Here is a 27,945-nt window from a genome sequence, read left to right on the forward strand (position 1 = left end):
TTTCCAGCTGGGTTACAATTCAATCTTCATAATTTACCTTTTTTCGTGAACTCATGAATCAAAGTATTATCTTTTCTGTAAATAAAAGTATAGGCAGAGGGGTGTTATTTTTACTCTTCTGACCCATGGAGTTCACCCCCACGTCATCGTTACCTGGGCATGAGTCTACATTCTGATTTCAAACAATAAATATTTAACGGATATACAACTGCTGAATTACTTTCCAAGAGCTTTAGCATTCCCTTTCTCTAAATGTTCTCTTTTCCCCTAAACACCAAGTATCCCACTTTACAACTGTCCCAAATATCATAGTTCCTGTTTGCACTGAACATATGAAATTTGTAAATATAACACACACCTTTTACAGAACAAGGACAAGAACAAAGGAAGGTAAACCATTCTATACAGCAACAGTACTGACAAACTGCAGACATATGATTTCCTACATTAAAGGTAAAATTTATATGTGAACATATAACTGGTATTAGACATAATGAGCAGTACTGAATGCTTGATTCATCCACACTCACAGCCGGTCTGGTATCAAATGACTTCAAAAGCTCTTCATCTAATGCATCTCCCAGGCCCTTTTTTGGTCCTGGTCAGCTCCCTCCATGCTCCTCAGCAATTACTAAGGAATTATTGTAATCAGTCTTGTATTAGAATTAAGCTTTGGTTTCTTATCTGTGGTATCCTGCTAAGGAGTGTTACCAAACTACCATAAGATCTTCTGCCAACTAAGAAATGCTCTGCCAACACAGATCAAAGAGATCCCGACCAACCCTTTTTATATTCAGCTCTGAACTAAAGATGGATTTGACCCTTACAGTTTTTCTTCAATATCACAGTACTTGCATTTGTATAACACCTTCTTATCCCATAGGATTGTAAAGTGCTACATATATAGATGGGAAGCACTTTATCCACCTGTAAAAGAAAGCACTCACCTAGAGGATGCGTAGCAGCCACTCCACACTTTAGAGTGTCACTCTAGAACAGTGAGTAGAAAAAATAGGAACTGGCTTCACTAATTCAACTAACAGGGACATTTAGACTGCAAGTTGATGCTGTTGCTGTCAGACACCATACAGATATTTGCTCCACCAGTTTTCGATTAGTTCTCAGCTTGTAGAAACAGGAGCTGGCTTAAGAATCATCATAATGATGATGAAGAAGAAAATGCTTTCTGTAACTGCAGAATTTCTGAGATTTAATGTTTTTAGGCTTTGTTACCTTCATTCATTGTCTTTCTTCCGAATGGACAACTGCTTAATTAAATCCAACAGGATCTTATCATATAAGAGTGTAAAAGAGGAATAATCCTGTAATTTTCTGTATAATCCTGTAACAATTGCAAACGGATCAACCTATATTTACAGTATTTTATTTTTTCACAAACAGTATGGGAGAACCAACTGATTTTTTTTTTCTCCAATGTGAAAAAGCCTGTTATCATATCAGTTACTAAAACCCTCATACCAGACGAGGAAGGACCAAGGCAAATGCGAAACTTGCTCAAAAATCATTCAGCTGCTTGGTTTTGGCATCTGTCACACAGAAAGGAAGACTGACACAGGCCTTGCTGATACCATTGTGGTTCAGAGACACAAAACCACTGGGATTCCAGCTGAATGCAACACTAGCAACTGGATTCAACCTTAACCACTCTGGCAGCACTCAATCAATAGTATGCTTCTAATTAAGGAATCTCAGCCACCTAGTTTTTAACAATGTTATTGACTTCACTTCTATAAATCTGGATTAGAGTTTTATGACAGACTTATTTCAATGGTGAAGCCAAAATCATAACTCGTTTCTCAACGGTTTTTGACGGATTTTCCCAATTAAACAGATTTTTAAGGGTTTTGGTTCATTCACTTGTTTTTTAGGATGCTTATGTTTGTGGTACAGTACAAATCAGTTATCAGTAAAAAACGGAATAGTTTTTGGCATTTGGATTCAAGCCATTAAGCTGTGACCTCGTACCAAACAAACCAGAAACCTGCCAAGATCTCTCAGTTAGATTATCTTTTGGCACTTACAAATATACTTTTTTAGAAGAAAACACAAACCGTTTGTGAAGGTCTCCTGAGGAATGTCTATAGTAAAGGTTACACTTATTTATGTTTAGCCACAGTCACTGAAAGCAGGTCTCACCATATGTCATTATGCAGAGTTGGCATCCTGAGGAACAGAATCACAAGATCGGCCCTACTGTTATAGACTGGAACTTACTGTGCACAGTACAGAATGTACTGATGAAACAAAGGCACTTCTGCAGAGCCCTGACTCTCTTGTTTTTCTGTACAGTATAGGAGCAAGATTGTAATACAGAGATTTCATTTTGTTGTATAACAGCCATTAGATGAACAACTGTCACTCATGTTGTTTTTGTTTTGCATTTCTCTGTCTTGTTATTGCTTTTTATTGTATAAAAGCACAAAGGTGTTAGCAAATCTAAGAAAAGGTACAAGATTTGTATTTTCTTCTAATCAAATTAGCTTGAATTATTATAAAATATAAGCACAGAATAATATAATGATTAAGGCTACGTTCAGAAGTTACTAGAGTAACTTCCAAAGTCATTTTTTATTGAAAAGCTTTTTTCACTGCTACTGTTCTTATTCTTATTTATGTTTAAGTAATATTTAAAAAAATGTGAAATCCTACTATGTAATTTGTATTTATAATACAGTAAATGCTCAGACTGATATTGATTCAAGAAATCAAGGTTAACATTGACAGGAAACATTTGAGACCAAATGACAGCACCTTTTGTTTAACTTCTTACATAAATTAATTTTCAAAGTGAGTGAGGCCTTAAATTGGAGTTACAAGGAACTGTAGTAAAACAACAACTTTGTAAGTCAACCTATAAAGGTCATGTTCTGATTACTTAATGTCTTACACTTAAAATGAAATTTACCACTGATGACAAGTAAATAAACCAATTTTTTCCAGTCACTTTTTGCTGACAATGCCTGAAAGATAGTCATTCTAGATTTGAGCTAGTGTGCCTACACTTTTATTCTCTAATCTCTTATTCTAGCTTTGAGTGCAGTAAACAAAAATACTAATGTCAGTACAGTGCTAATAATAAAATTGTCAACAATACTTTTTTGCCAGATGTAATAAAACAACTATGGAGTATAGTATAAGGAGTCTCAAAACAGGAACTCAGCAGGATGATTGCAAAAATGTCATTAAGCAGGGTGATGATTAATTTAAACAAATAACAAATAACCTAGTGTAAATCTGCAGACCCTTACAATTTCAATACAACTTTGCAAGGCTGCTAAGTGTACAGTATACAGTTTATGGTCCAACTGAACAAATCAAGATAAATAGGATGTTTTACATTGTTTTCCATGCCTCTGGTGGAAAAGAAAAGTAAACACTTTTAAGAAAGCTATTTTCTCAATTAATAAATTCAGCATTCTAGTTAAATGACAACTGTTAGACTGTGGACTGGGCAACCCAAACTTAATAAACCCCTACCCACATACTGTACATTCTCACAACTAAATCAGAACTATTTTAACGTGATGATAAAAGAATATAAATACAAAAGTTACACATTCAGTCAAATTGTATTATTTATTGTTATTGCAGTGACTAGCAAGCAGGAATAGTCAGTTAAAGTTACAATTTGTGGGAACTCTCACCCTCGCCTGTGGCGAGACCAGGGCTTTGCAACAACATGGCGATTTTTTGTCACAAAGTTCATGATTTTGTGCTTATTTCCAAATGTATAACTTTTTTCTATACTATGAATTAATTTTGTTACCAAGACTTAATAACCAGCCTGAGAAATTGGGACTGCGGTTACCCATTAACACATTAAAGCATACATTCAACATTTAGTCCATACTGATTACTGCATCAACATTTAAAACAATAAACATTATCACAATCCAGAGGAAGGAACAAGCAAAGAAAAACTCCACAAAAACTGTATATTTTTTTTCAATAAATTGTTTATTCACAGGTTTGGTTTGTTAACTGCTGAATGCACCACATTAAATCGGATGAAAAGCAGTGACATTTTACGACAGAAGTTGCTTTATTTTCTCTAACACCATTTATGTTGTTGGAATAAACATGACTATTTTGGTCTACAATGCCAAAAACGTGAAAAATCAGAGCTTCCATCATAAAAATGATCTCTTCCCTTTGGAGGTGCTCACAATCAACAAGTAGCCTAACAATTCAGCATAGATAACCCAGTTACATGAACAAACAGTCAAATTAAATCTAGGCTCTTTCTTTTGAATGATACCATCCTTCACACTGAGCTGAAAGTAGTCCAAGTTGCCCATTTCACCAATTCACACACTTTTTACAAGAATTTCAGAACCTTCCTTTTATCGCACCATTTGGAATTTGTTAAAACTGTATACCTAGTCAAACACAGTATTACTGATTAATATCTTAATTCTTTTTATAACACTTAAAATGTGAAACTAACGTTTCTTTTTTAAAGAATTTGGTTAAGGAAATCCTGTGGAGAATATCTTTTTCTTTTTTTTTTTACTTTTTTATCTTTAACTTAAGCGCAATAATAAAAGCTTCTGTGTCTAGACATAGCAAATGCTAAGTAGCAAAGCGGTTAGATAACACGAGAATAACTGCATGCCTTTTTGTGCTTTTTGGTTAACCCTTTGAGAACTGCAGTCACTGTGCTCCCTTCAGTTCCCTCACTGACAAGTCTTTTTGTTTGCATGCAAACACTGAAGCAAATCATCTATCTACAGCCTAGCACTGTATAGCATGAAGTCTGCAAGTGAATTCTTTTAGTGCTCCTGGTGTTTAATATAAGCCATCCAGATCACAATTTATTTCCAGCCAATAGATCTGTTTAAGAAACACATAACCAAAATAAATTCCAAAGGCATGAAAAATGAAATACCCCAATTTGAATGATATATATATACTATATGTTACTTTATTCTTAAACATACTGTATTGTCTAGTACAGTTTACTATAGTTTGGAATAATCTTTATCTGAATGGATGTGGAACCAGGTGGTTTAAAAATTCTGCTGCCGAGTAAAAAAGAAATTACAGCAAAACATCCTAAATTGTGATCTAGATGGCTGAACTACAGGATTGAATTTTCAGGCCTACAGTTAAGCGCTGGAAGATTGTAACAGACACTACATAAATGACTATCCAAATAAAATATTGCCTAACAAATGTATTCAGCACCATTAACTAAAGCACCTGGGCTCTGACAAGGGGAGTAACTGTGAAGGCAAAGTCTGACACAGTGGGTAACTTGTTGTACAAGAGGTTTGCGTTACTCCAAATGGCTTTGAGTTTTTACATGAGGAAAAACCCACACCTTGTGACAGAAGAAAATTCCCACATGCTGAGCTGCCCACTGCCTGTTTTAATTCAGACTCTGCTTTCCATGGCACAATTGAAGAAATATGGTCACACTTGGCAATAATAATCAACTCTGTCAATACATACATAAATACATAAAGAGAATGAGTGCTCAGAGGGTTAACTTGTGCTAGAGTCAATTCGATTACTGGATTCCACATTATTGCAGCAATTTTCTAGCTTTAATAATAAATAAAAGACATATTCATCATTTCCAAAATGATGCTTGGAAAATTGCCTCCCCCTTTAAGGACTGTGATAGACTTGTAAAATTAATTTAAAAAAATAACAATGTGCTTGTCTGCATGTGTCAATAAACTGTATATTTCCCCTTGTATTACTGTACATACTCATTGCAACTAGAACTGGGTATAAAAACTTGTGATGTTTTCTTTCTGGACAGTTGTGCAAAAAATCAATGATGTAATCAATGAATGCCTGTATTATATTACACCAAGTTAACTATGAATGGATTCTAGAACACCCAAAGTCCTAAACCTACTGTAACAACTATAATGAATTACATCATGAACTATTAAAGTCTTCATTAAGTGTAACATAGGGGAAACAGTTTGTTTGGGCAGTACCTGGTGTCAGAAGTGACTTGTGACAGACTGATTCATTTATTGCAGAACATTCTCAAAATGAAGGCTAGTCAATGCTATTATAAGCCTTTCAACTTGTACATGTCGCTTTGGCCATAATCATTGTATCTCCAAAACAACAACACTAATTGAAAAAAAGCTGCATTGTGCCCATAAACCTTCACTAATCATAAAAAATAAATAAAAACCACTGTCCATCAACAGACAAAAAATCCCTAATAACTTTATCATTTTTAAAAAATGCTACATGTGCACAAAACTTTGCATAACATCTGCATTTAGAGCTCAGGCATCCAGTAACTTTTTGAAATTAATCCTCCCCCTCTGGAGAGCAACTCTCAGTTTCATTTGGTTATCAAAAGGTTCATTTAGGTGGCACCATACCTCAGCCGTGCTGATTACGCTGTGTCTCAGAAAGCCTTCTAGCCTACATAAGTCAACCCTTCAGTTTTGGAAATCATGATTTTAACAAACATAATATATAAATTTAGAAGAAAAAACAAAGCGTTTGACTAAAGATTTACTAAGTTTTTGTAGCGTTTGATTAATTTGTTTAGACCAGTACTGCCATTGGCAAAGTTTCCGTTACAATGCCGACCTGGCCACTGTTCCACCGAGCAGAATCTGTCCCTCGTGACCTCTAGAACAGTACAGCTGTATAGGTATCCGATTCTGCAGGCTGTGTACAAAATTCTGAAAAGCCGAGTTGATAAGAATCTTTATCTTTTTCTCAAGTCCAATTGCTCCAAGTACCATATCATTCCATGGATCCATTTAATGTCCTTGTTTTGTGTGTCTGTTCAATCAAAATAGGGAGGAGCATCAATCTATTGCCATGCCAGGAGATAGAAATCTTAAACCCTGGGACCAAGGTGGTACCATGCTCAAATCAACTCAGCCCCTGATAAATGCCCCTACATTGATTTTTATTTGCATTTGCTTTGCTGCTGCCATATAATTATCCAAGTAAGATGGTAAAGTGATGCATTATTACACTACTAAACTGCCCTGAAATGTCTGATTTCATTCACTGGTGAATAAGATACATAACTTCCTTCTTTAATGCTACAAGCAGATGTGAAGATCTGCCTTTGAAAAGAAGAGAACTAAAACAAGAAAGGAACATTCTGCATTTTAATATTAGCAATTTAATAAACTGTTACAAATAAAGAATTAAAAAAATAAACCAGATACAGTTATGAAAGGACAGAAGGTGTTGAGTACAGAACAACATTTCAGAATGTCATTTAAATTCTTGTTGTTTTTTTACCAGGCTGTGTACTATGCTTTCCAAGTATAAAATATGTATATGATGATAGTGATATTTGGGTTTGATATTAGATATTTAAGGGCTTGATTATATCCTGTATCAAGACTTTTATGTATTGTAGATGATAATGCCATCTCATCTGAAACACATTCAAATTTTAACATCTTCAACTTATTAAGTTAACGTTCTGAAACTATGATCATCTGGATGATCTCATCTAATCTTTAAGGTATTTTCCATGGACTTGCCAGAAAGGATCTCAATGTTTTAAGAATTAAAAACAGGACACAGGGACGAGTGAATGCATCTGTATGTTAATATTGTTTTATGTGGAAGGAGGGTTTTGATGCTTTTCCTTCTTTTATTAAATAAATAGAATATAAGTATTAAAATAAATAAAATTATAATATTTACAAATCATACAAAGTGGGCCATTTCTAGTGTTGAAGCCATCCTTTCTGAACTCACGTTTTGTGCAATTCTCACCCCGAATTTAACATTTCTAAAGGCATTTCACATTGGAAAGAGCATTTTCTCTGAGACTGGTTGCCAGATAACACTGGTGCCACAGAACTGTGCTTTCTCTGAAATAATCTGAGGTTCTCTTAATCTGAGAGGGGAAGATCAATTGCAGCTATGCTTCTTCCTAGGTAAATCAAGAAGAAGACAGCACTGTTTCCAAAAGCCTGGCTCTGACATTTAAACACTTTCCCGCTGTGAGAGATAAGGCTCCGCAATGCTGCGTAGTGGCAAAAAAATAAAATATAATGTTGAAATAAAACAGAATATAGTGCTCAAAGGGTTAGGCAACTGGGGAGTAGATTCATACCAAAACGTACTGCCACACTCACTCAAAGCAGCTCCTTGCAGGGGAGGTGAGGAGGTTTTAAAAGTCATTCCTTTCCTTCGTATAAAAAGGCCCATGTTACTGTATATACGTATCATTTTACCATAAGGAATTCGTAAAAACCTTCAGGGCCCACCCCAATAAAAAAACACACCCCAACAATTCCTTGACTGCCTTTTTTTTCCCACTCGGACACCTCACGTAAAAATCAAACAGCGTCTGTAACGACAGCGGCTGTAGTTTGGTGTGATATCCCCCCTCCCCTTCCCGCTCCTGCCAGAGGTGGGTGTGACACAGGGCAGCGCTAGAAAGGTGAATTGGGTGAGCGAACAGTCTCCGACGAGCTAGGGGAGTAGTCCTCCGATTCGGAGTTGAACTCCGCCGCGGCAGCCGCGCCGGCGGCTGTGCTGGGGGTGGCTACGGTGCTGTGCTGAGCCTTGTACATCGGTCTCACATCCTGGTGGCATCTTCGTCGGAAAACCTGCCTCTCCTTATCAAGAGCGGTGGTCTGGTGATGGGAGCACGAGGAAAGGAAGCAAAAAAAAACAAAGACCAGTCAGGACTTCCAGTTTCAGCCCAAGCGGCTCAAGGTCATCGGTAGCGGAAGACGCAGAAGAAGAAGCATAGGGGCTTTTTTCATGACGATGCTTTACTGGGAGTTATTGTATATGGGCCATGCGCTCTCTCTCCAAAATAAGGCTGCAGCTTGTCTTGATCACTAATCATGATAGTGTTAAACAAGTGGTCAAAACTTAGGTATGGAAAAAGTAAAAGCAATCAACTGCTGCTTGTTAAATAAAATAAAAAATCCCAATGACTTGTGGCACGACTGCTTTTAATGTGCAAAGGTCAAAAGCAGGCATGTGCTGATGCTTTAAAGAGACCTAGAAAGCTTGGACAGGCATTAGCCCAAGAGAACCAGGACTGGTCCTCACAGAGCCAGCAAAATTCAAAGCTTTACTCCCTTTCATGCTTAAAAGCTGAAACAATCACAAACCTGGAGAATATACAGCATATCATTTAGAGACTCATTGTGTTAAATCGTATTAAATTGTCAAGTGATCATTTGGTCTTCAGTAACTATTAATAAAGGCCCCAAATAAACACTGTAGTTCAAATATATTTTTAAAGGAAATGTGGTTAAAGCATTTGATAAAGGGCAACTTAAGAGTTAAAGGAAGCAAATCATTTCAAAACATCACAGCAAACAAAGGCTACACAATTGGCAACATGACAACTGCATCTGTACAAAGCTGTCTGATTCAGCCACATGTGAATCGTGAAGCTGCGATACAGTTAAGTCTGAAAACAGTGCCTGATGAGTGAGTGGAGCCTGAACAATCAATGCCAGTTTGAGGACCATGCACAATGACAGACAAGACAACATTCTGGGGCCTGTTGTCTGCTCTTAGAAACATTTAAGTGAAGCTACTACCCCAAAACACAGCAGGGGAAAACACATCTGTGATAAAGCAAGCCTTCTGATATGGAAAAAGGGACAGGGGGCAGTACAAGAAAACGAACAAATAAAAAAAGCACAGTGTTACAAATTCACAGAGGTTTGGATGCAACAACTTGACTTCTTTTAAGAAAACTTTTTACAAAGGAAATATTTTCCATTTTCTTTGAAGGGATTAAAGGGACAGTATATACAGACAAACACTGATGAAACCCGATTCCCAGAGACCCTCTAAAGCTTTGTAACATATACCATGTGGTATACATTACAATCCTTCTATACAAACGGAAAGACGTCCGATAACGCTGTTATAAAATGGCTCCTGAGCATGTGAGATGGAGGAAGCTGGCGAATGTCATTGTGATTAATGGGTGAAGAAGGAAAATGAAAGGGCGTCTCATTACAATATCAATGAAGCTGATAAAGCAGCGTATGGACCAGGTAACAAATCAAAAGCATGTTTTGTCCACTGAAGGAAACTGGTTAATGGAGACTGCCAGCACGTTGCCATGGAAACACTGAGTGTTGGCACTGCACCATCTCATACCTTATCCAATACATTCCTGGTTGTTGGTAGTAGTCCAAAGACCCTGATCTCTTGATGGTAAACCCGTGGTCCAGCTGAGCAGAAAGAAATGAGCAACTCAGTGGATCGCTTTTTTTTTTTTCAAATTCAAGTATTAAGTCCATTATGACACCTTATGACAATTTCTACTGGCGATGGAAGCTGTAATAGTTACTAAGCAAGCCTGTCACTGGATGTGCTTCGCTGTTACAAAAATAAAAAGCAGAAAGAATTAAAATGAATAAGAAAACTCTGAAGGAACCCCTCGCAAATTTTCTTATCCACAGAAGAAAATAATATATTGATACACGTGTGTGCTACTGTAGATGGCCAATGTTAATTGACTGTATTCAAACATGTTCAGAAAATGTTACTTTTAAGGTTAAAAAATAATATTTTCAGACATCTCCTGTAGAGACCATAATTGCGAACATTAACTTGTATTTTTAGAATATTCTAGGAAGGAAACAGAGTTGTTTGCTTCAACTTGCTTCAACCTGTGGCCAAAAATGTCTTTAAAACTCTTCCACCAGCAACTGTTCTGCATTTAGGGTATTCTTGATATCACATTGTCAGAGGTTCTACATTGACAAATCAGCTGTTAGCTCTCTACTTTAGTAGTTTGCGTATTTAACAGTGTAGAACTTTGAAACTAGCACATGATAAAAACAGAAACATATGGGTGTTCAATAAACGTTTTTTAAACGTTTTTAATTAAACATTTCAAAAATGTTTTTAAATAAACCACAACCGTTGCTTTCAAGAAGCAAAAAGCTCTAATTGAAAGTGTTAGTTGTATTGCAAACTTTTAAGAGATTTGTAGATATTTTGCATGACTTGTTCAGCTGTCCTGGTGAGGAATGTTACTGTTTTTAAAATGGTACAGGGGGTTAAAGCCTTTGTTGGCTGTTTGTGTCAGAGGAAAGATAAGATACAGTATCTTGTATGTCATAACATACAATCTTTGACTAACTATGAACTTTGATTTTCATCTGAGTTAAATGAAACCTAGTATAAACACAAACACAAAAGAAGTAATCACGTTAATATGTTCAAAAAGACTTACCAAGGTTACATGTTTATATTTATATATGATCTAAAATATGATGAGTACATTAATCTTAAAGTTTTGCCACATCTATTCTGAAAGCATTTTAAGCATTACATATACTTTCATAATACTGTACATATTCATTTGGTCACAGAAGTACCATTTTTCTAAATTTCAGGATTTGAATAATTTTGAATTTCATTCAACTCCCATTAAATCATCAAATCAGTTCTAATGGGGATTCTAAAGTTATGCCTAAGTCTTTAACAGAAAAGCAGTAGCATTTTATAAGGTACATTTTAAATAGCTTTAAATTTGAACTAAAACCTGTGAATACGAAAATGCCGCTTCAAGCTATGCGTAGAGCTAAACATTGAAACACGTCTTACTTTAAATAACCAGTAAGCTTTATAACTTTATAAAGTTATACAAAAAAATATTTGTATATACAGTATATACAGTACATAACAGTGGCTATTTTTGTAATTGCTGTTTTACTACTCAAAGTATAAAAGTTTAATATAAGATGTATTTCATTATAGAGTAATAAATATTAAAACATTCCACTGGAATTGTGAAGAAATAGATTGTGTTCATAGAAGCTCTGAGGATTTTAAAACATAGATACTATATTAAGAGTCAAAATACTGAATATATTGGATTAAGAGCAGTAGTTCTATGCTGTCTACTGATTTAATTACCAATATGCATTTGTACACAAAGAACATGTCCACTAATATACAGGGTCATAGTATATCCATTTACAGTACATTTTTCAGTTACTTCTAGGAAACTTCAGAAAAATGTCCTTATCCCTTAACACTTATTTTTAAGATACATTTATTTATGTGAATAACAAAATGAATCACCTAGAAAGATTTTGGCTCAAGGCTAAGAGAGCATAATTTCTTTACTGCTCATACTGAAAAAGCTGAGAACAGTAAAACATCTGGTTTTTCTTGGCAACAGAAAATAAGAGCAGCTTAAGACTATTTTCAATGGCATGAAAATATAGCAAGCTCTGTTCTACTAAGGACATACTGTACAATGTCTGCAGTCTTCTGAAATGTAATACCAGCAATTCCATTTACTAACAAACAAGAATGTCCAAAATACCATTTAATTTGCTGTGGCATGCATGTTGCTATTTTTAGTGGGTGAGCTGGGACAAAATTCTAGAAATTGATTGAAAGGAATCAGCATACACGTGTACTATAGTTTTTACCCAGCTTTGACATACATGGAAGATTTTATAGAGGACAAAGTTTTATGCTATCTGCCTTGTCCTTTTCATGACTGGAATAACCTCACTTCATCAGTCTATTCCAACTGGCAGTTCAAGGATATTTCTTACAAACTTTATGCATTAAGCAACCATATTTAACCAGGTGCACCCTTTCCTTTTATATTATTTTCCTTAAAGATATGATCTACACATCTTATCTAACAATGAATGGCAGTACTACACACATGTTGTACATTTACCTCTATGACCCACAGAATATTTTTAGCAGTTTTACACAAAAGCAGATGGTTCAATATATAGTAGATTACGTTCCTATAACTTCACATAAGCTATACTAAATACCCTCATTGATGTTTTGTAAAAACTTTAGTGGGTATATAATATTTGATTTGACTGTAAATACAGTATTTACTAGAGTTGAATTTTCTGAGGTTCTAGCATTCAAGGACAAGTGAGCAACGCTTCAGCTTTGACAAACTTAATTCTTGACACTAAGTAATTCAAATCATTAATAGTAATTTCATCTAAACTCAAGGTAACTAAAGAAAACAGTGTGAAGAGGGTTGGGTAAAAGACATAGTGACCTTTGGATATTCAGTGTACATAAGACTGCTGGTACAGATTAAAAATAATTTGAATTTAGTGAACCTTAGCTAATTTAATGAACAAATTATAATTAAAATAGTTTCTGGGTTCAATACACACAAGACATGGACTTGCAGATGAATTAGAAAAATCAGTATGAAAAGCACTCTAAGTAAACATTTTCTTCTGAAGTCTTAATTGCTTTTTTAAAACACTATACCAATGTGTCTGTTTTAATATAAAACATCCTTTCTTTGCCCCTTGTCCTTTTTTAAAATCATCACTGCATGGAACTGATTCTGACTATGAAGATCTTAATCCTCTATAAAAATAATAAGTTATTCTAACCTCCCTGAGTGCATGTATGAGCATATTTTGCCATTCAACACCAAAGGAAAAAACGCAGAATACTTTCAAAGCCAAAACTGTTTCAAAAATAAGAATCACAACTTCATCCCTTAGAAAAAACAAACAACAAAAGTGCACCTTTGGTAATTATCATTTTCAGCAAGATTTTGTTTTGTTTTGTTAGAAAAGGTGCTTGATTGTTTGATGTTTGGTTTTGCAATAGTCCCAGACAACAGTGCTGACAGTCCTTTCAAAACAGAATAAAAGAAACAAAAGAAACCGAAGCGAGAGCATTCAGCGAGGCAGTTCTTGTGTAATAAAAGAGGATGGTTCGATTGACAATGATGTCGACTGAAGAGTGGTACAGTCATCATGAGGGCACAGTAACTTGTAATGTTAGTCGATGGAGTTGGTCATCTCAGCTAAAAAATGAGGTTCAATGAACATAAGAAATAGCGTTATAGTGTAACATGGCGCTTTTCAATAAAACAAGTGCATGAACATTGATTTAATTGTGCGAGTATTTATTATTTGATATTCTACCTTAATTTGGGCTATTTAAAACACCTAATTTTCTTTCAGTCAGCTCCTGCTTCTGGAATTGAACCTATTCAATATCCTTCATGAATTGCTGGAAGAATGCAAAAAGTAGTATCCCAGTTTTGCTTTACAGATACTTACCTATTGTGTTGAGTTAGACATGTGAGATAGCCGACAGAGTAATGAAATATAATGCAATTGACACTATCTAAATTCGATACTAAATTCTCCAGGAATCATTGAAATCATGGATAGTCTGCTATTTGTAATACTTCAGCTAATGAAGAGTGCTCTGTTATTTGACTATGAATAACTAATATTTAACTGGTGACAGTTTGATTTTGAAAAAAGCAGCCACACATTACTGATGCAAATTATTATTTATAGGTTGATTATGTTCTATTCTGTGTTTAAAAAAAAGCTTCGTGGAGTCCAAAATTCACCGATTAGGACCAAATGGGCCCAAAATACAGCTAAGTTTAAGACATGGAAACAATTTGTTATTAAAATAGAGAAAGTGGGGAGCAGGTTTTATCTGGATCAGATGCTTACTGTTATAACAGACACTCCAGCTGTGGTGCTGTCAGGTTTGGGGCCTGTATTGAAGTGTTTCTTGATCTTTCCAGCCACTGAGAGTTGATGCTCATTCTCTGGCATTCCATCATCCTGAACAGACAAAAGTAAAAGAATGGTACCTCTTAATGTGGTTAATAGAAATCTAAAATGAGGACGTGCTTCTTAAAATATAAAGCATACCAGCTTTGTGAGCAGTTCAACCAGTAGAGGCACTGATTCAGAGCACGGGTTGAAATGTACAGTATTGTCCAGACCTGGAGTTACCAGGCTACAAGCACACTGGCAGAATGCCTGCTGGGCTAGGTGAAATTGAGCTGGCAGGGGCATCCTCAGGGACTCTGGCAAGAGAGGCACTAGGGACCTGCAGGGCACCAGGCAATTTGCAGTGTGGGGCATGTTGTGTGAAAATGGCAAATGATTCAGAAAGGGTTTATGGTGGAGGACATCATACACAGTATATACAGTCCTTCACTCTCTTGTACTGACAGAAGATCAGTACAAGAGTGGTGATAAACTGAGTTGATTAGCAGCTGGTGAATTATTTTTGAGGGGTTATAAGCATCTTAAAAATGTTGATTCCAAGTATTTAAAAACATTGGTTCCCCTTCACTCTTCTAAATATTTAAAAAGATAATCTATCTTGTGTTATTCAACCACTCTGCAGAGCCAGATGTAATAGTCACATTATTATAAGCTTTCTTGCAAGTCATTGAAGTGCAAATATATCCTGAAATTTAGGAAATGAAACAAGTGCGTGCATTTGTTTCCAATCTAGATTAAGCCAATGGCATCATCCAAAAGGAATTTCTTCACATCTTTAGCTCTTTATCTGGGACAGTGCAGATTATTTGAGCCTTCATTAAACTGTTTTCTGGAGGATTTGGTTTCCTGAAAGGACCTGTTCTCCAAACTGGAAAGTGAGCACTGTAAAACCAGAAAGCTCAAATTAAAATAAAAAGCTCTAGACAGTAACATTTTTCATACAGTAAAAAAAAGGAAAAACAAGCTCCTTAAAGATCCAATTCATATTCAATTTTGTTTTGCTGTAAGTGCCCTCCAGTGGCATATTTGTGTAAAACAAACAGATACACCCCTCCCACGTCCTGTTTTTTCAGGGCCATTTCACTTTAATATCATCAAATAATTATCAATGAATCTTGCATTTTCCCAGAGCACTTTACAGAATCATGTAATACTCAACAAAAAAAATAACAGTTGACCGTGTGGGCATGGTGGAGAGGAAAACAAAAACTCCCATTGGGAGAAAAAATCTGTAAGGGTCCAGGTCCAGTGGCTGCCACCCCCTCAGGGCATTAATTAACACCCTTTTCACATAACGTCATCTGCCATTCGTTTTTATGTTGCTCATTGAATGCCTCACCAGCCTCTAGTTTTCACAGATGGTGCATTTAAAGGCTACCACGTCTTACAATACTATATACTGTAGTGTACTGTACTGTCCCTTTGTTCATACTGTATTTGGTGATACAATTCGTTATTTTTATTGATCTTCTCTTCAAGTGATTCTATGATAACATTTTTGTGCTTTTTAGGGCAAGAAGACCCATTGAGACTGTATAGTATGTCCTGTATATTACAGATTATATTCAGTGACTATAACATTCAGCCCTTTTCCTTAAAAGAATTATGAACTGAGTTAAGAGAGCTGAACAACTTATTATATACTGTATACAGCAGCACTGCTGATAAAGTGTAATACTTATCAATAAATGATTATCATAAAGTCTACTGTATTGAAACAAACCATTTAGTACCATTCAGTTGCTTTAATAAATATAGAAACATTGTTCCCACCTTTTCCATTATTTAAATTACTTGGAAATATATCATTTGTAGATACATGTATAGCAGATGTGCTTTAATTAAATCTTATTTGTATTTTGTCCATGTACACATATCCCCCTACAAATAAGTTATTTACTATGGAAGTAAATTGCTTTAAATTATTTTCCTACAGTATGTATTGGGCTTTTACACACAATATCCATGAACTTACACTGAGGAATAGCCACAAAAAGCATTAATAGGCCTTTAAGCCTATTAATCTATTACATGAATAATATTAACTAATTTTGGTCTTAAAACCAAAATTATTATAAATATAATAAATTATTAAAATCTACTAACAAGCATTGAGTTGCAGATCAAGATAAAGATTTTTTGGGGATGCATGTATTATCAATGATTCAGCATATTCTTACAGAATGTGTAAGCACTTAATCCTTAGTTAGAAGGATTAAACATCTTAAATAAAACGAGCTGTTTGGGGCAATATTGATTCTTACTTACATTCACCCACGGATGATCGAGCACCTGCAAGGCAGTATATCTCTGATCCACATCCACCTGCAGCATGGAGGTGATTAGCTCCTAAAGAGATAGATGTAGTTTCACTTTAGAACACATAAGCTGTCACATTGCAATCACCCATCCCACAGTATCTTACATTTACAGAGCCACCAGTTAATCTTATACCACAGCAGAAACGTCTTTTCCTTGGCTGTGACCTGCTCTGACGAAGACAACCAGTACAGACTCTACTGATGTATTCCATCGAAAGAGATTCCTATCTTTGAGTTATACTGAGGCATACTTTAACTTCATTTATTACTGAAATGTAGCTAAATCTAATACAACACAAAGATTGAAGAAATATTAATGATTGTACCTTTGCTGAATCGGAAATGTTGTCCCAGTAAGGTAGCGGAAAATCTAGCTGCCCCATCAAAATTTGATCAAACAGAGCTTCCTGGTCTTCACTGCTTCTGTATTTAATAGACAAAATACAGTACATTATCACTGTGTGTGTGTCATTTTAATTAAAAAACACATATGTTCTAGATTTAGCATTCATAATAAACGCATGACAGTAAAACTGCAAGTCCATCACATAAAGGTGAGCATTCTCTCTTCCAAGGTTACTGTATAAGGTAAAAATGACATTGAATCCTAAGGTTAAAATGTTCATTTAAATACTCTCAGTGTCTGGGCTTAGAATTGAGGTAAACTGACACTACTAAAATCAACCACTAGAGGGAGAAAAGAACAACTTAGCGAGGAACAGGGTTGGCAGCTTTGTGCTTAAGAATTTGGAAAGGATATCACTTATTTAACAGATATAATTTATATATATACAGTATATAACCCTGTGGCAACAAATTATTAACCAGAAGGCAAAAATTTACATCACACCAATGTGCCCTTTGGGTGGGTCATGTGTATATACCCACTGTACAATTAAAACTGCTAAATTATATAAATCAAGTCACAGAAAGGTCTCAAAAGTATTCTACCAAATGAACTGATGGCATTGCTTAAAATAGATTTTTACCATCCCATCACACAGAAACGCCATACAGATACCTCTGTACGTACCCACGGAATGGAGGGAATCCACAAAGAAGAATGTATGTGATCACACCAGCTGCCCAGATGTCCACCTTTAGTCCATACCTAGTAGGAAAAGAGACAAATCTGAGCATGGATTTGTTGGGCCTTTCACAGCATCAGTTAACACTGTGATCAAACTGCCTCTGACTATCATCACTCACAAATTAATGACTGCAATATCGTTCAAATCTGTTTGCTCTTATGACAATGAAAGTGAGTACATCATTCCTATAAGACGAGGATTAGTTTGATGCTTGAAAACTCAAGAACATTTCCAGATCTGAAAATCTGGATAGAGGTGAATGCATAATATAGATTTCAACCATAGGGTCTGTAATACTGTTGTACCACTGGATATACAAATGATTGCCTATTGTCTTTTTCCAATTACAAAGGATAAAGGGTTTTGAAATTGAACCTTACCCAGTCTCAGCAATGATTTCTGGTGCTACATAAGTTGGAGTTCCACAGACAGTATACAAGGGTCCATCCACAACAGTGGCCAAGCCAAAATCACCAAGTTTTAGGGATTTGCTACCATCATGGTGTTCATAGACCTGGAATACAGAGAAATTAATCAATCAGAACTGTATAACACAAAAATATTTTGTTGCTCATTTGATTGAGTTTTCCATTAACTTTTTTTTATCAGTAATGTGGAATTAAAACTGATTTAGAGTTAAATTAAATCACTTGTCAGCATGACATAGGAAAACACCTGTATGAACCTCTGCACTGCTATTAAATATTGGAAGTATTAATTTAATAAATCAGCTTTTTATTAAATCTATCAACCCATAATGGAGACCCAAGTTTGTTGGTCATGTTGGACAACCATGAGCAGAAGTGGGACTGGTCAGACAGCAGTAAGTAGATACTCAAGTCAGATTTTAGGTTCTAGATTGTTCTGTTTATGTAGTGTCTGCAATATGAATCATACTGTACATCCTTTTTCTTCCAGACGGTGAATGTGAAATGCTTTTTCAGCATCGTGTTTGTAGCCACAAGCAATTATCTCCTTTGCGTGAGAAATGATCTGCAGTGCAGCTGCTAGAAAACACTTTAATGAAGCAACAGCAGAACATCTGATTTAATTTTTACAAAGGACAAATAAAGCTGTGGGATGGAATTATAAAATTTCTGGCAGGCCAAATATTGATCATCAGAGAGAGGAAATTATTATTTCAGCCTCCTACAGATGTACACAAGATGTTTCGGTTCTGTTCTTGTCTAAATAAATCCTTGTTACCACAGATAGTGTGGATTATTGTGTTAGATTCTTATATTTTGACATAGCACATTAAATATGGAACAAGACGATAAGTCCCTACTTTAGGAAAACATAACACTGTTTAAGAACAGGAAGAGGTGCTCCTAATGAATCATTCATAACTGTTCTGTGGAAGTATTATCACAGACAGAGTCATATTTAGCCTCTGCCCCTAGTGTGAGAACACAATCTTCTCAATGTGACTATATGTGGAACTGCTTTAGAGATTAATCAATGCAGGAGGTTGCAGTTCCGAACGATCTCCGAAACTCACACATGAAGCTAGGGAGATAGTGAGTAAGCATTAACTACTGGGTCTTTGCTGCTTAAAGCATTTTCAAGTAGGCAAGAGACAGTTCAATGGCTAAATCTGTCATTAAATTAGCTTAGCAAAGCAGCACAGCTCAGCTAAAAAAGGACATCATCATGCATGCCATAGCTTTCTGCCTGAGAAGATGGAAGAAACCAAGTGCTTGAAGGGTTTCTGACAATATAACATCCTGTTAACTAAATAGTGGGCTAAAATGTCTCTTAGCATGCATATTTTTCATTTGGTGCCGCATCGTGAAGTATCTTCTATAATTTTGATAGCAACATCAACACAAATGAGCATTTGTATGACAAAGTTACAATTGGATACAATCTCCTCCTGCTTCATTTATGTAATGGGCTGCAATGTGGTTTTAAAATAGTTTCATCTGAGTAACATTTGAAATGCTCACCAGAATGAGCTTTACTGCTGATGAAAACGGCATACTGTAAGGTTATACCAGTGATGATAAAATAAGGAGGATATTTTATCATCACTGGTACTGAACTGACCTCAGGTGCATGTTCTGCTCAGTCTTTTAGTCATTTAATACAGGGCATGAAGTTTTTAAACTTCAGTGAAGGAGAGTGCTGTTCCCCATGTGACATGAAGTAACAGACTTTAAACAGTACAGTAGTTAAAAGACCTACAATAAACTACTAAAGATCACTACCATTTAAAAACAAACCTTGTCCTCTAGTACCTGCATCAGAATGATGGTACTGTATTAAAGAACCCTCTCCCCTACTCACAATTATTTCATGGGAGACCACTCTCCAGATAGCAATATCACACTCAGGCACCACAGCCCTTGTTTATTTTTACAACACACAAAGATGAATATGGCGCAGTTATACCTAAGAACAGAGGGGCCTAAGGTGTTCAGTTTGTGCACACTTTCGGAAGAAATTGAAAAGGAAAACATGCTCTCTCTAATGGCTGTATATAGTTGACGCTAACAATTAGGGAGTGCAGGCTTTTCTGTCCTGATAAAACTCATTTTCTTTTCTTGAACTCACGGTTAATTGTGTTGGTGTTACAGATGAACAATTTACTAGACATTTTACATCTACTGTACACTGGGAAGATTTATTTAGTAAACCCTATAACTTCTAAGCCTTTGAGGATAAATAGTAGTAAATAGTCATTCCATCGTCCGTTTACAACTGTAACCCATTCTTTGTCTTTTGTATCAACTGCTGAAAGGGCTGTTACTGTATGTACTAAGGTTCTTGCCATTTTCCCTGGCAGAAATCTGTTGCTCTGTCATACACAAGAGAAGAACTATAACTCACCAGCAGATTCTCAGGCTTAATGTCCCTGTGAACAATATTAAGGCTGTGCAGGTATTTGATAGCACTAGCCAGATTATACAGCATCCCACTGGCATCACGCTCTGTGTATTTGTTAGTTGAGGTAATCGCATCAAAGAGGTCCCCTCCCTGTAGACACATGGACAATCCCAAGCAAATTAAATACAGGCTAACTCCGCAATGACACACCCCTCATGATACAGAAAGATCAAATATATGAAGAGATGCAATAAAATGTTAGAGGCCCTGTATATTAGCATGCAACACAGGAACATATAGTAAATTCTTAATTGGGGAAAGGTTTGCACTTAAGGCAGTATCATACCATTAAAACAAACTCCCTTGAAACAAGGGGAAGCACCAGTCATCTCCAGACACACATGCTGTGGCTTGAGAAAAAGTAATGATACCAGAGTACATCAGGAGTGTATGACATTTAAAATTCCCATGGGGTTAGACTCATAGGCATTCATAGGAAATAATGCAGGATAACTTGTCAATTAGAGAGGCCTTGGAGATTTAGAAGTACGGCGTCTTCGTTGTATGTTCTTTTTTCTAAAAGATATTCACAGGTTGCCGCTCAAAAACTGCAATAATTGTAATCTAAATTATTATTAAAGGAACACAGTACTATGCATATTTTATACTATGCACAAGACAGGAAGCCCCAGAATTTCTAACAAGAGGAATGATGTTCACAAATAATATTTGTGAAGGTTAGAATATTACTCGAAAAACACCTATTAAAAAGTATATGGATATTTCATTCTTCTCTCACTAATAAGCTGAAATAGTTTATATTTCATATATTCAGCATGAGAGCCAAACAATAGGATACAACAGAAAAGCGTACATTAATTTCCCATGATATCATGTGGAATGAAATGCATATTAAGTCACCATTACTGTACATACAGTAATAGGCTGGATGAGATGATGAGATAGACTTCACTGAAAACACACCTTCACAAGTTCCATGACAAGGTAAAGCTCACTGTATGTGTCCATCTCCTCAATCAAAAGAACAATATTTGGGTGCTTCACTCTCCTGAGAATTGACACTTCATTCTGGATCATGTGTTCCTGTCAAGAAAGGAAAATGTTTAAAAACTCTTTGAAAAATCCAAGAGGACAGACCAAATGGGCTATATGGGTCTAATACTCTTCCCACCTTTGTAACTTTTTATGTTCTTATTAGATGGGAAGGTCTAACGTAGTAACAAGTGTAGAACCATCTGCATGCATTATACAAATTAAGATATACAGTGTATATTTCCTTGGCAATGCTTATTAAAATTGTATTGCCATTTCCATGAAATTTAATAATTTGTGCTTGAATTCACTTACCTTTCCCCTGCATTTACTTTTGTTAATGATTTTCAAAGCATATTCTCTCCCAGTAGATCTGCAGCGGGAAAAACAAAATGTCAATTTGATTTTTACAGGCAAATCAAAGTTGTGGCTTTTCTTTTTTCATTTGAAGTTTTACATTCTGCCAGGTTTGTAGCACACTAGTGATACTTTTCAGGCTTACCTCTCCACACATTCTCGAACTACTGCAAAATTGCCATCTCCGATTGTCCTCCCCACCTTATACCTTTCAGCTATTGAAGCTGGGACTTGGGGATATTCGTCCATCATTTCTGCTGCAACACATTGCCAAACACAGTGTTAAAAATGACATTAAGTAAACATGGCAACAAGGCTGAGAAAGAACTGTGGACAGCTCTTCAAAACAATCTAGGAAAGTTAGGTTTTTTACATTAAATTCTAGACATTGGGAAATTCAAAAGAAATATGGCAAAACTACTGACTCAGGAAAATGGTCCTGATGAACCCCCCATTTTGGAGGAATTGGCTTCTCTTACCTTCACTCCCTGGTCCGTCGTTTTCATCCATTGAGCTGCAGACCTTTGTGGAGGCTAGAGACAGCGAGGAGCCACTGTGTTGTGAGCCCTGTGTCACAGAAAACAAAGGAAAAGGAAAAAGGAAAAGAAATAGAATTTAGCAGCGCTCGGAATGGCAGCTGACCTTTCATTTCTTTTCCCTCATGTGCACAAGTATTGCAACTGAAATAAAACTTGGAAAACTTTAAAATGAACCTTTCCATCTAGCATCAAAGGATGATCCCTGCTGCAATTTCAGCTCAGAGTCTACTCAGGTAGACCATTCAGTTTCTACTTGTGAGGCAAGAGGCTTGTTTGGCATTGGGGAATATTAGGGCAACGTGAAGTTAAGTGTCTGAAACTTTTCCCTTATGTCCATGTGCCTTTATCAGGAAGACTTTTCATCAAAAGCTTTGTGTGAAGTCCCTTCAGATGAATGAAAGACTCAGAATGGAAAGATGGAATGAGCATTGGACTCAACTATACTGATCAGAAAGTATGTTGCACACTGAATAATTTGTTCATTTCGGGCCTGGATCTACTTATCCTATTAAAGACTTGAGGCTTGAGGACATTTACAAAAACAAATTCTAGATAGTGCAATTGAAACACATTAAATATAAATGACTCCTACTGATATAATATCACATAATTAACACAAGCAATAATTAAGACCATCAAAAAGAATAGCCCATGTATTAAGTACTGTATTTTATACTTCCTTTTCTGTTTTTACTTTCTTTAAGCAAACAAGGTAACATAAAAAACGAGGCTTAAGAGCGGGTACACTGAGACTGACAGATGGTGTATTAAAGATCATATCCTACCATTTTGCAATTCAATTTTAATATATTTTTTTTTTACAGCTTCTAAAAATCCTGATCAGGCAGACAAAACTGTGAATACAGTGTGTTGCCTAGCAGCAAATAAAACACTGTGTGCTAGCAAAAATATCCTATATCTAAAAAGAGCTTTGTTTCAGATTCTAATGTGCAAGTTATCTTGTACTGTATGTTCAATTTTCAGCTTTGATAGTATATACTGTTCTGAACTACAGCGATAGTCTTGGTTATAATCACTTCCAATTTTTGAGGGTATTAATCCAACACACCTTTAAAACTTGTAAAATATTAATCCTAATCTTCCTTTACAAGAGGAATGTTGGAAAGAGAAGGGACAGAAGTACTTTCGACAGTTTCCACTTACCTCTGTTCTCAAAGAGCTTTATTTCATTTAAACAACAGGACAAGTATCCAACTAAAGAATGGCTTTACATTTAAGGGAAATATGCTTATAAGACATGTCAACACAGTTTCCAAGTGATAAATTGCAGTTTAAGGAGTATATTAATCTTGATAGGGGTTCATGATTTGCCTTTATTTGCCGGATTTGAGTGAATCTACAATGGTTGGTTGCTAAAATGTAGGCACAGGTGTGCACAGAAATGAAGAAGGAAAATCTCCTTTTGATGATCATTGTTTTTTTTTTACCACCTTAAAGAGGAATGTGGTGGAATAATGTGTCAAGACATTACTTATAGAAAAATAGATCAGTGTTAAAGCACAAGGTCCTCCTGAGCAGCTGGAGTCCCAGAGCGCATGATGGAACAAGGTCACAGTGCGGTACTTCAGCTTATAATTGTAAAAGTGGATTTCTTTAGATGGTCTTTGCAAAGCTAACAAAGTATCAGTAAAGAGTGGTCTTCACTACTAAGTGCATATTTATGTTTCCAATTTTTTTAGAAGCTGTTTTAATTAGCTAATATTTTCAACATTCCAAGGTCTAGAGATCATTTTTAAAAGTGAGATTGAAAATGGGGAAAAAAAGAAAAAACAGCTGCTCCAAAAATGAACTAAAAATTAAGGACACGATTCTGTATGAGCTGTCACCAGACATGTAACTGGATTAACATTGCTTTTAGATTCTGCCTCCATCCTTGTTACATAACAGTGCCTATTTCTATGGAAGACATACTCAGTCTGCTTACATCTTTTCATTTGCACATTTTGTCTGTGACAAACATTTTGCCTCTCACGGTCAAATTAGAAGCGACATTTTCTCACATAAATGTGTTAGCACTCTATACAACTTTCATGTTCCTAATCTCTCTCATCTTTTGTGAAAAAGAAAAAAAAGGTGTTTCTATGGAAACTAAGCTAGTGCTTCTAATAATACCTTTACAGAGAAGAGCGAACCTGGTTGAATCTGAAAAATCATCTGCCATTATTATTATTATTGATATTATTATTATTATGAAGAATTATCCAAGAACTTTTTAATTTTACAGTTCCTTGCAGGAGATGGATATGCTTGTTTCACTCGATTAGTTTTCCTTTTAATTTTGATTAGTTATGGACAATAGGGGGCTTTGTTTAATCATAAACGTGTAGGTACTTGTGAAACTTGACATTGTGGGTGTACAGGGAAGATGCAGTGAGGCAGATGTAAACTTTTGGACTTATCAGGGAACTCAAAAACAACTACATCAACAGATAGCTATGCAACAAAAGAATATATAGCACATACAAATAATTCCTTTACAGTCTACAAACTAACACAAAATACAGGATCAAAGGAATAAAACTACAAAATAAATAAATCTCATAGTAAACAACATAAATTAAGGAAGGTTTTAACAGGTTGCTACCTTTCCCTTATGACTCTAATTAGCACTTCAAACACACAAAAACAGATGAAAGAAACAAGTCAATATTAACTTCATCTTTATTATATAATAACTAGATGAAAATGTTCTATTTTTACTAAACAGGTAAGTTACAAAAATAATAAATTAAGAAAGGAATGACTGAACCTGAAATATGTACTGGACATACAACTATTGCATAACACAAAACAGAACACTGAAATGAAACAAAATGACATGACTACTTTCAAAATTACAAATTTTACACACAAAATAATGTCAACAATCCTCACAAAAATGAATATGGCCACCTTGTCTTAACTTTGATGATGAAAAACAAATGCATGTTTAATGTTATCACAAGGTGATGTTATCACAAAAGAAATGTACAGAGAAGCAGAACATCCTGATTTGGAAAGCAAAATGCCCAAGGAGTATATACTGTACCTAGTACCTCTAAACTATTGTTGATTTTTTTTAATCCAGTCCATTATTCTAAATGGTCAGTTTCAGGTGCCCAGAATCAATTTTTGTCTAGAAGTTTGTGCTCTCAATACAGTAACACTCCAGCATACTAATCCCTTTTAGCTTAATATTTTATAGCTACCAACTTCTTAACATCCTGATCAAATCACTGATAGAAACCTATGCTGACCCATCTGGAAATTTGTGAGTGCCCGAGAAGTTTATTTAACAAAGCTGATAATTTAGATTTATTCATTTGTTTTAAATGAACATCTAATTTTCTTACACTTAAATCAGTCTGGAAAGCTCATCGTGTTTAATTTTTTTTTGCAGTATTCAAACAATTCTTCAAAAAGAAAAAAAAAGGTTTTCAGCCTTTTTTGACACACTCGAGATCAACGTTGATCTTTCAAGAAGGGAAAACTCTCTAAACCTTCCTGAAGTTTTGAGAAAGAATGCGTTCAGAGGAACCATTAATCAGAGCGCTGTAGATTTGAAACCTCTTGAATGAGTTACTACCAACTAACGATGACTGTTTCAGTCACTAAAGCTGTACAAATAGGTATCAAACCATTAGGGGGCTAAAAGTGTGATAGACTAGTACTTCTTCTAGTTGCAAGATTGCATTCTGTTTCCTTAATTTTTCTGAAACTGAGATGAGTTCTGGACCTGTGGACCACATGGGCATGTGAATACCAGTGACCCAAACAAACACGTGGCCCAGGAACAGCATAGGTTAGGTTTAAGAAAGGGTTTTAATTTCTTTCTCTTCCTAGAGCTGCAGTAGCATACTAATGTGTTAATGATGTAGATTTTCTTCTTTGTCTCCTAGCTGAACTTAGATTTCAATTAAAATTGAATAAGCAGATACTTAGCTTGAAGCAAAAAGCATATCTAAAAGTCTGGGTAACACTGACACTGTGACACTAGCCTCAAGAAAATAATCACTTTTGAACATTAAAGAGAATATTGGATTTAAATTCTGAAAATGTCAAGCTTTTAATCACGAATGAAGCAGTTCCTTCCCAGCTAGCTAAGACAGTGGGAGTACACGCTAAGACCAAAGCACAGAAGACATGCACAGTACTGACTCTTAAACACCTTCAGCTGAATATAACCCTGAAAGCCTAGGCATCCTAATATTATATTGTAACAAAGGTAAAACTTTAGAATAGAGGTTACAGTACTCCTAGTTCTCATTTAAAGGACAATTTAGGAGGAAGATGAAAATATTTTCCTCAATCTAATTACCCTTACCCCAAAGTTAAAACAAGGGCTGGCCAAATTTGAAGGAGCAAAAAAAAAATGCACACATTTATTAAAAGCAATTCAATGACTCAAAACCCAAACAGCCAATATGGTCAAACAAAAAATCTCGTCAATAAAAAAAAAATACATAAAACAATTGGTAAGCAGCAAACTGACATTTTTGTAGTGATAATTAAACTAAATTATTTTTGCTTTTGAGAAGATGCCCAGTGAAATAATTTTGTTGAGAATAAATGCTACACTCACACTCCCGACAACAGCTGAGAAAAGTGTTTTGCACAATTCCAGTGAGGATAACTAATGTCAAACAGGATCTGTGCTGCATATTAAATCTGATGTGTGCCGAAGATGGCACATGTACTGTGTTCACTTTAATATTGTTCAGTGTGCTGCTTTTGACAACTGATGTTTCAAAAGGAAGACTTTGCATGCATGCACAGAGGAAGAACAGGGTTAGACAGCAGAGCATGCAACCCAACATGGTATAATGCACAAAATGCACAAGGGAAACCGTTCAGGAAAAACCCAAACCTTTTCTGGACAAAACAGGCATGTTAAAATGTGGGAATTGTGAAAAATGAAGTAATGAGATGCAAATCAGCCCATGAATTCAAATGACAATAGGAAATCTTGGTTATCTATGTGTAATGCATTTATATGATATTTGGCTTGGCAAGCAATTGATTGCTTTTTTAACATTTGTATTTAAATAAAAAGGCATATTGCAGAGCCAAAAACATTGATAATCTGCTAAAATGTGGACTTGCTGGACACATTTACATTCACTAAAACGTTTTTTTTTTCTGTGTTATTTTACCATTCCTGGCAAATGTTTCTGTCCTGTTTGACCCATTTTCTTTATCAATAGGACAGGCACATCCTTGCAAACAATTTTTA

At 35.6% G+C, this 27,945-nt stretch overlaps 1 protein-coding gene across 4 annotated transcripts in view; it reads right to left on the bottom strand.

Annotated features, from left to right (window-relative positions):
* Positions 1–3,959: 3,959 nt before the first annotated feature.
* The window catches only part of dclk1a (doublecortin-like kinase 1a), a 102,879-nt gene continuing 78,893 nt past the window's right edge, over positions 3,960–27,945 (bottom strand). For 2 of the 4 annotated variants that reach the window (XM_088639455.1, XM_088639459.1), the window contains 11 exons: positions 22,653–22,740; positions 22,319–22,430; positions 22,132–22,189; positions 21,748–21,867; positions 20,767–20,913; positions 18,315–18,448; positions 17,877–17,954; positions 17,170–17,266; positions 16,791–16,871; positions 14,457–14,570; positions 3,960–8,618 (listed from right to left, as the gene is read on the bottom strand). In XM_088639455.1, coding sequence (XP_088495581.1) covers positions 8,415–8,618; positions 14,457–14,570; positions 16,791–16,871; positions 17,170–17,266; positions 17,877–17,954; positions 18,315–18,448; positions 20,767–20,913; positions 21,748–21,867; positions 22,132–22,189; positions 22,319–22,430; positions 22,653–22,740 — 1,233 coding nt within the window. In that variant the 3' untranslated portion in view covers positions 3,960–8,414. Of the gene's footprint in view, positions 8,619–10,116; positions 10,191–14,456; positions 14,571–16,790; positions 16,872–17,169; positions 17,267–17,876; positions 17,955–18,314; positions 18,449–20,766; positions 20,914–21,747; positions 21,868–22,131; positions 22,190–22,318; positions 22,431–22,652; positions 22,741–27,945 lie in introns of all 4 variants that reach the window. The other 2 variants (XM_088639458.1, XM_088639457.1) reach the window with 2 other exon arrangements.

Source organism: Lepisosteus platostomus, chromosome 7 (assembly GCF_059453375.1).
Source record: "Lepisosteus platostomus isolate fLepPlt1 chromosome 7, fLepPlt1.hap1, whole genome shotgun sequence".
In the NCBI taxonomy this organism is placed as follows: domain Eukaryota; kingdom Metazoa; phylum Chordata; class Actinopteri; order Semionotiformes; family Lepisosteidae; genus Lepisosteus; species Lepisosteus platostomus.